The 12,872-nt window shown below is 38.1% G+C and overlaps 1 protein-coding gene across 1 annotated transcript in view; it reads right to left on the bottom strand.

Annotated features, from left to right (window-relative positions):
- Positions 1 to 226: 226 nt before the first annotated feature.
- Positions 227 to 12,872, bottom strand: part of e2f7 (E2F transcription factor 7) — a 29,839-nt gene continuing 17,193 nt past the window's right edge. The window contains exons 7-13 of the mRNA XM_079817965.1: positions 11,658 to 11,795; positions 11,405 to 11,575; positions 9,413 to 9,482; positions 7,744 to 8,047; positions 6,400 to 6,571; positions 6,011 to 6,321; positions 227 to 1,415 (exon numbers count right to left, since the gene is read on the bottom strand). Of these exons, the coding sequence (XP_079674091.1) occupies positions 1,266 to 1,415; positions 6,011 to 6,321; positions 6,400 to 6,571; positions 7,744 to 8,047; positions 9,413 to 9,482; positions 11,405 to 11,575; positions 11,658 to 11,795 (1,316 nt within the window). The 3' untranslated portion in view covers positions 227 to 1,265. The remainder of the gene's footprint in view (positions 1,416 to 6,010; positions 6,322 to 6,399; positions 6,572 to 7,743; positions 8,048 to 9,412; positions 9,483 to 11,404; positions 11,576 to 11,657; positions 11,796 to 12,872) is intronic.

Here is a 12,872-nt window from a genome sequence, read left to right as displayed (position 1 = left end):
CCTTTTTAAAGTTATTAGCAATTCACTGAAGAGCTTGATTGCATTCAAATACAAGTGCATTAATAAACACTGATTGTGTTTTAATCATAATCTCATTAGATAAGATTTAGGCATGGCCGGGGAATCAATATTGTATCAATCTTTGTATATGCCGCCATCTTGTGGTCGACACAAGCCTGTGCTGTGCACGTTCCCATTTCAAATTAATAATTTCAACAAATAATATCGCATTTTACATATATTTATTTTGTATTACAAGTACGACACACGTGTCCATACGTAAGATGATTGAAAATACATCAATCAATGACAACACAAAAGCACCTTACAAATTCATCAGTGCAGCTTTAAACATCCAAGACATTTAAAAAACTGACACAGAAATAAACATGTACACAATTACTCAATGCTACGCGTTACAGTAGAAGAACTGTAAATACTGTACGAATCACACCCTGTGGTGCAAAACCCAATCCAAATGTAACTCCTGTACGTTTCCAAAAATAATTTATTACTAGTCTAAGAACAATTAATACATAAACATATTGTTTTAAACAATACAGTACTGTGATAATTCCACTTTGTTCCAGATCATAGTCACTGGTTATTCAAGTATGTCTTTGTTTCCTATTCATTTCACAGACATAGCACCTCAAACTTAAAATTACAGCCACTATTTTGCTCTTCATCCCCAAATACAGTTTTCAACTCATTCATTCTTAGCGGCGAAGGCGTCATGAAACACACACACATTTCTAAGGCATGTCGGCTTCACCAATATGGCACTTTTTTTTTTTTTTTTTTTTTACAAACGGTTTACCTGGGAATTAGCAAAATACGAATATTAGCAAATCTGTGGTTTTCTCTCAGAGGCCGATCCAGACTTGATTCATTTTCACATTTTTAAATACGTAGTGCTAAAGCTGGATTGATGATTTTAGCCTCTGGGAATACTATAATAAATAATAATGGTAAACAAAATTAGGCAATACACTGGTGAGATATCAAATAGACGACAAAATACGATCAGAAATGTTGTCAAATCGAGCCACAAAAGGGTGTGTAACAGATTATTTCCAATATCACACTATAGACCCTGAGTGGGACTTTACTATCTGCCCTTTTATCCTGATGTTAGTATACAGGAAATGTTCATATACGACAAATAATTCAAGTAAAAATGTTGCTGTTTAATGTTGTTTCTGTCTTTGGCACGGTAGCACCACAGAAGCCTGAAAACCAATGACACGAACGCAGCGGGTAATTTAATTGGCTGCGGTGTGTCCGATGTCCAGCCTCCTCTGGGCGGAGCCTCTTTTGCGTGCCGCTGGTTGGGAGGTGACGGACCCGAAAGCTCCAGGTGTCTCAAAGAAAGATTTGGACCCCAGCGCTGCTTCCTTTGGTGTCATAGGAGTCTGAAATAGGGGAAGGAAGAAGGTCAGAAACACTATAAAATATATAGTTTGAAATGTTTCATACTATAACAGTATTGATCAAACGGCGACCTCCCGCAGTTTCTCTTGAAGCCAATACGGAAGTGACTTAAACTGCAATCCATCGACTGGCCACTAGGGGCTCCAGAAGGAGACTCATGTTTAAATGCCCAACTTTACAGCAGAATAAAACATATTTACAGTCTGGTACAAATTGTGGTTTTGGTCTATACGGCTAATTTTGCCCTTCATGACAACTGTGAGGGAGGTGAATTTTTTTATAACTCATTCGTTTACATTATATAAAGTCTTAAAGTTCTGTATAATTAAGGGCGTGGCCACTTTGAGTAACAGGTGGATAGCCATTTATCTGCTGTCACTTCAGCTCCACTCACGTCCCGCCTCTTTGCTGAATAATTTTCAGTCATTCGGAAGTGACGAAAAGTTGGCAATGGCCGACTTTGAGGCTTTAAAACTGCTCTTCAGAAACCTAAAGGCCTGTTCACACCAGTGTTCATTTTGACAGCAAATGTTGATTTAGTTTTAGTCAGTCTTTTGACTAAAATGCCATTTAGTTTTAGTCATATTTTATTCACCTGAATTGTTTTTAGTTTTAGTCTAGTTTTAGTCTCCTAAAATCTGAGTTTAGTTAAATTGTAATACATTAAGCATTTAAGCATTACATAACCGACTGTCACTTGAACTGACTTCATTTTGTTTTTGACATAAAAAATACACAAAAGAGCTCAAATCACTTTTTTTGTCTGTTTTTTTTTTTTAAACATCTATATAGTTTTTTATAACTTTGTATTTCTGTTTTAGTCAGTAGGCCATATCAGGTTAAGCTAAAGCTTCAAATAAGGTTTATTTTTATTTCAGTTAACATTTATTTCATTTCAAGTAATGAAGATTTTTTTAATGGTTTTAGTTAACTATTATAACCCAGATACTTTATTGAATATGTGTCAAATACTGGTCTTTCCTCCTGAATATGAATTAAATGGGAATTAAATTAAATGCAGTTTATTGTGTAAGCAAAAACGAATATATAATTCGTGACTTTTAATTATAAACAAGCTGGAAATACACATTGACTCTTATTTTGAAATGTCTGAGCTTTACTATTGCAGTTGCAGGAGCTCATTCAAGTTCAGGAGATAAAATATGCATTGTTACAACCGTCTAAAACATATTACTATATAAACATCATAAAGTAAACAATCATTATTCATCAGCATTAGTTCATAAACAATTGTCTGGCATAAATGTGTGTTATTCAGTGATTGTGAGCGGCTCTGGAGCGCTGGATTGGGTGTGTGTGAGCCTGTAGGCCGTGTGTTTTCCAGCGGTTAGATCAGCATCTGTTACACAGGACATCAGTTCTGACTGGATCTCTTCCCTAATCGACCCTCCCTAACATTTTCGTCTCGTTTTTATTCGTTGATTTTCGTCATAGTTTTTGTCATCCAACACTAGTTTTTATTTAGTTATCGTCTCGTTTTCGTCAGTGAAAAAAGGTTGTTGACGAAAATTATTCGTCAACGAAATTAACACAGGTTCACACCCAAGTGCTTTTCACTGGCGATGTGCCGAGTAAACGTGCAAATTCAGTAGATGGCGCTCCTGTTACACTCTTTACGCTTCTGACGCTCGCTTGTCACAGAAGAAGAAGAGAGAGTATTTACATGCTTGCCAAAACCATTCACACACTTTTTACAAACTGGCAAGCAGCATTAGCAGCTCATCTTCTTTGGCTGAATCCGATATCGCCCCCTATACCCTCAAATAGGGCAATATTTGAGGGAACAGCCATTTGAAGTGGTGTCCCAAACCATAGTGGACGGCACCATAGTTATTGAGTGCACTCATTCAATCCCACATTGCACCGCAATAACGAGTGTACAGCTGATGTACACACAACGGCTATCGGAATTCACTCGTTTTCATTCACTCCTTCGTAGGGAATAGTGATTGAGGGTGTAGGGGGGCGATTTCGGATTCAGCCTTCATCTACTTATTTCTAGGGCTGTGCAATATTGAAGAAAAATGCGATATCCTTGTTAAATAATGCGATATTCGATACGATATTGCTTTAAGTGTGTAAAATCTATTTCTTTCCTCAACTGATATCTTTCACTTAAAGCATAACTGACTGTGTTTACATGAATACTCATCAAGACAGCCATTTTGACACAACTGTGTGTATTTGATTTTGACAGTTCGAGTGTGTAACAAGACACGAAAAAAGAACGTTTCGGTGTGTGTCAGACAGCACGAGACTGCAAGGAGTTGTTTTTCCGCAAGTTATTGCGTTTAATAACTCTTTTTAACATCAAGCAAGTCACATAAGTAACAGTCATGTGCCCAGTATATTCTCTGCTATATGCGTCAACCTTAAACGTGCACTTTTTACAAAGTTGAAGTAGCCAATTAAAATCATTCAGATATTGCGTGCCCTTGCGATATGTACATTTGCAATATTTCGATATATTGCGCAGCCCTACTTACTTTCTCTTTGTCATATCAATGTGTGCTCTGCAAGACCATTTTGTGCTTGAGCGCCAACAGGGCGTGTTTTACTGTAACTTCAGCAGCTCCAGGCACGTGAACAAAGCGCCGATCTCATTGGTCGGACAGTTTTTAACGCGCCGCGTCAAAAAAAAAAAAAAAAAAAAACTAACCCTTAAAAAAAAAAAGAAGCCACTTTTACGCCTGACGATTTGCGCGTCGGTGTGCACACTCACATTGGCGCCCTTTGTTTAGTCATGAGCCGTTAAACTTAAGGGTGACGTCACGGACACTACGTCCATATTTTTAACTGTCTATGGTATTGATGCACCAAAATGCATCAATTGGCCGCTCATGACCTGGAGACAAGACTCATTGATGCACGTGGGGAGCGAAGGCTGGCCCGTGTGGATCCGATCAAACAGACGAGCTACTGGAGCTCAAATTGCTCAAGAAGTTAATGCTGGTTCTGATAGAAATATAAGTCCACTATATTTCCAATATATACATTCTAAAAGACATAAATGATGACTTCGTAGAGCATTTGTAAGGGAAATACAGACGGGCGAGACCATCAAACAATGTGTGCATCTCTCACAGCGCATATCCTGCAATGAAGCCTACGAATGTCCTTGTAATTTGCTTCAACCTTTCCAAACTTTATGAAAGGTTATTTTATGGAAGGTTCGAGTGGTGTGTGTGTGTGTGTGTGTGAGGAATTGGAAGCAAGCAGAATACGACTGTTTCTACTCAGCGTCATCTAGTGATCTGGTTAAAAACTAAGCTCAGAACTGATTCTGAATCATTGGAGAGAATCGCAATGCTTCATTTTTTTTCTCCCACCCCTAGATTATAAGCCGTTTTAATGACGTGTTTCTTTGATTGAAACACCGATTGAGACATGATTCGTTTCAGTAGGTTGTACTGTATCTTTTAACATACCTTCTGATGTTCATGCATGTTTATTTCGTGCTCTTACTAGTAGTAAAGAGGAAGAGATGATCGGTTCATGTGATCTGTCACACCACATTAAAGGGTTTGAATTTCGTGATAAAATTGACTGAATTTGAAAGCTTAGACTTTGTTTCATATGAAAAGTTTTGCGATTATTGGATAGTATGAGCGCTACAAATAATGTTAAAGGGTAACTTCAGTGATTTAGCATTAGGCTTTGTATCAGTAGAAACCCCATAGTATATTCAAATGATGGTACTTTCCCCCCTCATATCCCCCTGAGACGAGAGAATTATGCATTTTATTTCTGGAAAAATTCCTTCGATGACGCAAATATCGTCATTTTGCGTCATCGGAGGATTTTTTGGCCAGAGGCTAAAACTACAGCCACTAGATGGAGCTGTTCCGCATGTTATCAACTCACAGAATGTAAGACACAGACGGCCGCACGGACATTCATAACGGAGCGATGCAGAGCAAAGTGAGTGTTTCAACTTTTCAATGAATTCCTGTGATAGTTTAGCTTCTATATGCGATCTGAACACGTGCCAGACTGCCGCTTAACGTTACCTCAGCTCTTCGTGATGAATGAAATCTGACACTGCTGCGTCTGTGACGTGACTTTCGTTCAGCCCACTCACACTTTATTGAAAACTCTCGTTCAGTTTTTAATTGTAGTGTTTATTCTCTAACTGAACGAAGTGATTGTATTGCAATGAAGATCAAAACGACGGTGTACCGTAGAGCAGCGAAGCAAGTGCATTCTGGGAGTTGTTGTCTTTCATCCACATGAGACAAAAAATACATTTTCTGTCTTTTCTCAGTCTAGACGGCACCAAATTCAAAAATAATTTCACATTTCTACTGCATAAATGACCCAGTTTAAATACAAAGCTTAATGCTAAATCACTGAAGTTACCCTTTAAGTGTTCACGCATCAAGTGAATACAGCATGAACTAAAAGTGCAGTTGTGTGCATGAAATAAATGCAACCATCTTAAAAGCGCTAATTGAACGTCACAGTTTTGGTCAGTGATTTCAGGCTTTCTAAAACCGTTTCGGCTGAATCCAGATATACATTTTGGGTGCATCACTACAGTATGCAGTCCACTGACCTGTGTTTGTGCTGGCTGAGGGCTCTCTTGTACTCGCGGTTCCTGTGGTGAGAATGTGGCCACTGGTATTCTGTGCCCATGATGCTCTGGGCTGTTTAGTGTTTCAGCCATATTAAATGCTCCTCCTGCCATCACAAACTGGGCCGGTGACAACATGGTGGGCATGCTGAAACTCAAAGCCCCCTCAGCACTGGAGGTGGGCATTGCACCCGCTAGGAGTGGTGAAGGCACCAAAAAATACGGCATAGCTACGGCTGGCACACCACCTTGTGTATGTCCTGCTGGCATGAGGAAGTTCAAACCGTTCAGACCTACAGAAAATGAAACGTTAGAATGAGCTTTCAATCTGAGCGCTCTTGTGGTCGTAGACACTCGGGTTTTTCATGTACCTGCTGTGTTTGGAACATAGAGGTAATGAGAGGACAGGAGGGCATCTTTGGGACTGGATGTTCCGGCGTCTTCCTCATTCATCGGCCCGAACGAGGCCTCGTCCCACGGGGAACCTTCTCTAGAGCAGACCGGAGACCTTCTGGCACTGGAGCTCGAACTCTCCGTCTCACCCTGAGACATTCACACATGTTAGAGATTTAATTTCATTTTATATTTTGATCTGCATTTTATGTATTAAAAAGGTGCTATACAAATAAAATATGTTAAATTTAAATATTTGAAATAAATACGCTAAAATATGTATATGCATGTTGATGTGGATGAATACATGTATGTTAGGGGTGGGAGAAAAGGTTGATGCATCGCGATTCGTTATCTAACGATTCAGAATCGATTCTCAAAAATTCAGAATCGATTCTGTGTTCAATTCAAACGGCCACTTCGCCACTGTGTGTGTACGCGAGGTCACTGGCCAAACAGAAAACCCGTTGATAGGCAAAGTTTTTAATTTCAAAAGCATTTCTAAATTCTAAAGTTCATATTTCCAACAAACGAAATGCTGAGCCAAAATAACGAAGTGGTGCTCAAGTAGGCTATACGGCGCTTTCCTTGCCATTATGCTTAATAACACTCCTATCCCAGTGGCCGGGATATACATAAACCTACCAACATCCGTGGCATAATTTTTGGAAAGACTTATTGAATATTGCTGAACTACTGCACAATGTTTCAAACAAATGGAAAATTCTGAACAAAGACTTCGTTTTGGCGAGTGATTCGTTAAATGTCTCTAACATGACTGTTGCAGCTCGGCAAGTTTTCTCATGTGAGATGTTATGCACACACTGAATTTGGCTTCTCAGCGAGCGCTAAAGTTGTTTTTTCTTCTGCATTAGCCTATGTTTGAAAGACATTACCAAAGTAAACTTTTTTTTTTTTGCTTTAAAGACATTTTTTGTCAAAATGTTCTAAAGCAACTGTTTATTCTTAATGATTGTTCTTTGCAATTGTATGGCTTACTATGTTTCATTAGAGCTTGTTAATCTTGAATATAACTTTGTAAATAAAACAAAAGTATTGAAAGATATCTTTATAATCATTTTTAATATGGCAATACTGTCAAACAGATATTCTAACTATAAACAAAAAACATATTAGCTCCAATTTTGGTTAAAATGTAAAGTTCATGTATTTGCACAGCAGGATAATTAGTTAACAAAAATGTATGTTAAGAATCGTTTTGGGAATCGGATCGTTACTCACAGAATCGGAGCGAATCGTTAAGTGCCTTAAGATTCCCACCCCTAATGTATGTAAGTTTTAATCAGGCTCATAACACTCACCGTTTCACTTTCTATGGACGCAGAGCGTTTGCTACGTTTAGCAGCCTGATCATCTTCCTCTTCCTCCTGTCTCTCCCTCTTCTTTGGATTTCCCTCCCTGTGGCCTGAGACGGGCGACCTCTGGTGGATGCCCTCGGGGATGTGTCCGCTGTACACCATGAGCAGGGGTGTTTGTGGCAGACCGGACAGGTACGCTAACGGGTGCGGAGCGAACTGGGCCGAGACGGGCAGTGACGCATACGGGACGTCAGCCTGAAGAGGCAATGCCAGTGACGCCACTACAGGGCTTCCACTGGGCTGAACACTGCAAACGTACAAGAACACAGCAGTTAGTCATCAGTGTTGTTATGGTTTACCCTCTGGTGCTCTTCGGTCATTTCTGACTGGAAAATTTTCTGTTTTGAAATGTTAAAAATCACAGCTTCATCGGAATGATATGAAACTTGGTGACTTTTCTTGCATTAGGTATGTAAACACACAAAAACAATTGGGGTCATGATTCGAGCATGCTAATTGGTCGTAAAAAAAATGTAGCGTTCATTGTCTTAGGTCATAAATGACCGACCATAGGAAATGAATGGGAAATCGGCAAAAGCACAAAAATTCACTGAATATTTGTGTGTACAATCTACAAATCGGCCACGATGCTGAAAAAAAAGGACACAGCAGTAAAGGGGTGACAGTCTAAAACATCAAGAGTATGATATTGATACACACACACACACACACACACACACACGCACGCACGCACACACACACACACACACACACACCAATGAAAAACTGAGCCTATGAACCACATTTAGAATTTTTTTAAATCACAGCTTCATCTGAAAAATATGAAACTTGGTGACTTTTCTAGCATTAGGTATGTTAACACACACACAAAAAAATTGAGGGCTTGATTCGAGCATGCTGAGTGGTCGTAAAAAATTACTCCCACTTGTGCTCTTCGGTCAAAAATGACACCATAGGAAATTAATGGGAAATCTGCAAAAACACAAATTCACAGAAAAAAATCTATATTTCTAACACAAAAAAAAAAAATCTAAAACTTTATAATAAATAGTCTTTGAGATTTTTTAAATATATATTCAAATCCATAAAAAAAAAAAAAAAAAAAAAAATTAAATGTGTTCAAAACAGAACTAGGGAATTCTCCATAGAGACCTCTAGTGATTAAACCCATGGTTGCATGATTTCTTAAATAATTCCAAAAGAGGGCGCTAATCTGCCTTCAAAAAAATATTTTGAAGGCCTAGTCTCTATTTTAACCTGAAATACTGCAATAATAATAATAATAACAAAAAAAAAAAATGTTTGTATGATTTTCAATGGCAAAAATAGACCATCATTATTGCATAAATATTAAAATATTATTGAAGAAAAATAAATTGCATTGGTTTTACTGGGGTGGAGGAAGTTTAATTTGTAGGTGTCCGGTCACTTGCAACCCCTAAACGAAGAGCACCAGAGGGTTAACTAAAACTACAAACAGTTTTTGTCAATTGAAATAGAGCTGAAATATTACTTAATATCCGATTTAAAACTAGGGTTCGAACCTACAGCCTTTCAGTGACAGGCTCAGATCTTTACCCAATGCACAGTTTTTGGATTTGTGGGAGTTTGTGGATTACGGAAATTACACATTCTGTATAGGTAGACTCACCTGTCTCCAAACTGCAGTCGACACACTGCACTGTTGTTCACACTCTTCCTGGAGTAATCCACCGGCTCGTCTGATAACCATGAAAAACATTAAATTATTGACATTGTATATTATAAATATTGTTGGTTGGGGATGCTCCGATTGGCCAAAGTCCCTATAAGACGAGTCATTTCACTCGGCGGCCATCTTTGAGACGCCTCTCGTCTCATCTCTTTGAACGGGGAATCCTCAAATTCTCTAAAACTGTTCGCCAAGCTTACGATTAAATTTAATATTTGACATCACGAATGAAATCTGACAACTACTGTTGCATAACTTTTGTTTCTAAAACACACAAATCATGACCGAACACTGCATTTTTTTCAGCCTGGGCGAAGCTAATGATTATCTGGAAGATTATCAAAAACTAAACCAAAAATATATTTTATGACCTGGCATATATACTTTCTAAAAGTCATCATGTCAGGCATGAATAATACAAAAATAAATCAATAAATGTAGAGTTTTGTCAGCAGTGTTGTAACATAAGAACCTCCAAACACGATCAATATCTATTTTCTTCAAATTTTTGGGAGGTTTTCTATCAAATGAGACCAGATTAGGGTTGGGTATCGTTTGGGTTTTTTTCGATTCCGGTGCCAAACCGATACTTTTAAAACGGTACCGGTGCCTAAACGGATACTTAAAAAAAAAAAAAGGCCACAAAACGAGGTGGATGACATTAAATGGCTTTTTATTTTTTATTTAAATTGAACCATTTTTTAAAAGTTTAATGTATACTTAAATGTATGAATATAAATAAATACAAAACACAATTTACTTATTAACAAATTATTATTGACTTATTTACAAATTCACAGTAAAACCTAAGCCACCTAACCAAACTACAACAAGCCTAATTTAACTCTAAATAACAGTTACAGTAATAACAGCAGTTGTCTGTATTCTTGCTCTGCTACTAACCAGCTTCGAGCTTCAGCTTTATTTTGAAATATGATCATATTCTCTGGCTAAATATTTTAGAACGCATCGCCTTAATGTTTCCATGGCGACGTGTCATGTTTCTCACATGACACACCGCAGCCGCAATAGCGCTGACAGCTCAGCTGTATCGGGTTTATTTCGTTTTTTCTTTTTATTCAAAATATTCACAAACTTCTTAACTGTGTCACGAACTATCTGATGTTCAAATGTGTGAGTGAATGTGTGTTAGTTGATCTATAAAGCGCAATAGGCGGCGCCATGTTAGTTTGCGCCTCAGAATCAGATCTGTCGGATTTACAACACTTGAGTTCATTCTCATCTCACGAAAAACATGAAAGTAAGTGACCAGTGAACTGGAAGAAGAATAGAGTAAACTATATAGTTACTATATAATGTGCATCTGATGTGAATAAAACACGTAACGTTAGTCAAATTATAACCGTCTGAAAGGATTGTCATAGACATCAGTGTGTGTTTTTTGCTAGAAGCCTACTTATGAGCATTTAAATGTCTGAAACCTGAAATAAACATGATGTGGTTGAAAACACTGAATAGTTGTCATGAGTTGTGATGTGACCAGCGCTGAGCGTCTGTCTCTGGCTCAGCCAAAGCACCCGAAAGCACGTTTGAATTTTGGCACCGAAATGAGGAGCCGAAATCTGCATTCGGATTCGGTCCGGTACATACCGGTTATATAAGTACCGGTGCCAATTTCGGTACCCAACCCTAATGTAGAGTTACAAAAAATAAGCCATTACTTTTTTAAATCACTTGAAATCGTTAAAAATCCCTTCAGGGTGAAAGGGGTTAAAAATGACAGCCAACAGAGAGCTTGTTCACTTATATAAAGCTTCAACGATCGGGAACGGCTAATCACGATGACAAGAAATCGGTAGTCGTATCTGATGGGAGCGAGCATCCCCCTAATTGTTGGCTTATGCTTTCGCCCTCTTTTGTAAGTGGCTTCGTACATAAGTGTAAAACGCTAGTTTTCTGCTCAGTTCTCACCTGTAGAATGTCTGTGAGGTGTGCTGGGGGCGGAGCTTATCAGTCTTTGATTGACAGGAGGGACTGGAATGACCTGAAAGGACGAGTGACGTGTCATCTTCTCCCGTCGTTCCCCGGTGCCCATGACGGAGGAACTGATCTGAGCTTCTGAGACCCTCAAATCATCAGAATCTTAAATACGGTAAACAAAAGACCACAATAATCACACTGAAGAGACTTAAAAGCTACTTTCCAGTGTTTAAACAGGACGTACCGCTGCTGCTGTGAAAATCGGCAGGTCCGATCCATTTGAACACGGGTTTACGGCTCTTTTCTTCTCTCACGTGAAGTTTCTTGATCAGATTCAGGCTGGTCAGGACATTGGCGATATCATACAAGCGTCGTACTTTAGCTAAACAAACACAAACAAGAGGCAAAAAGAGACTGTGAGCTACACTTACATTTCTGACCCGAATTTTTTAAAATAAAAAATGTTAAAAATCGTAGCTTCATCGGAATGATCCGAAACTTGGTGACTTTATTGGTACTTGGTATATGAACACCCCAAAAAAATTGGGACAGGATTTGAAAAGTCGAAGTTGGCGGAAAAAAAAATAGTCACACTCAGGACCTTCGGGTCAAAAATGACCCCCATAGGAAATGAATGGGAAATTGGCAAAAATATGAAAATACAGAGTTTTTTTGTGCATACAATCTACAAATCAGCCAGGATGCAGAAAAAAAGGACTCAACAGTGAAGGGGTGAATCTCTAAAACATCAAGAGTGCAAAACAGACAAAAAAACTCACACACACAATTAGCTTTTGGAATGGCATGCGTTAATTTGTGTGTGCGTGTGTTTTTGTGTGTGTTTGAGTTTTTTTGTCTGTTTTGCACTCTTGATGTTTTAGAGATTCACCCCTTCACAGTTGAGTCCCTTTTTTCTGCATCCTGGCTGATTTGTAGATTGTATGCACAAAAAAACTATTTTTGCCAATTTCCCATTCATTTCCTATGGGGGTCATTTTTGAGTGTGACTATTTTTTTTACGACCACTTAGACTTTTAAAATCCTGTCCCCACTTTTTTTGGGTGTTCATATACCAAGTACCAATAAAGTCACCAAGTTTCGGACCATTCCGATGAAGCTACGATTTTTTTTATTTTTTTTATAAAACACAAGATCCACTATAGTGTTAAAAATTTGCTGTGTTAAAAAATGTTCACCGGATGGCACCGATCTCATTTTAAAAAATTGCTTTCATGAGGCCTAGGCTTGACTCTAAAATGAAATACAGCTTTAATAAAAAAAATTTATATATATATATATAAATTTTTTATTATATTCAATGAGAAAAAATAGGTCATAATTATTGCATAAATATTAATTATAAATCATAAAACTATCTCAAAACACCAAAAAAGAAAAAATATTATTGAACAAAAATATATTTCATTGATTTTACTCAAATCTTAATCCCGCCCTCCGG

This window comes from Gobio gobio, assembly GCF_949357685.1.
Source record: "Gobio gobio genome assembly, chromosome: 5".
NCBI lineage: Eukaryota > Metazoa > Chordata > Actinopteri > Cypriniformes > Gobionidae > Gobio > Gobio gobio.
Note: the sequence above shows the minus strand (reverse complement) of the source record. Positions and strands in the feature narration are given on the sequence as shown.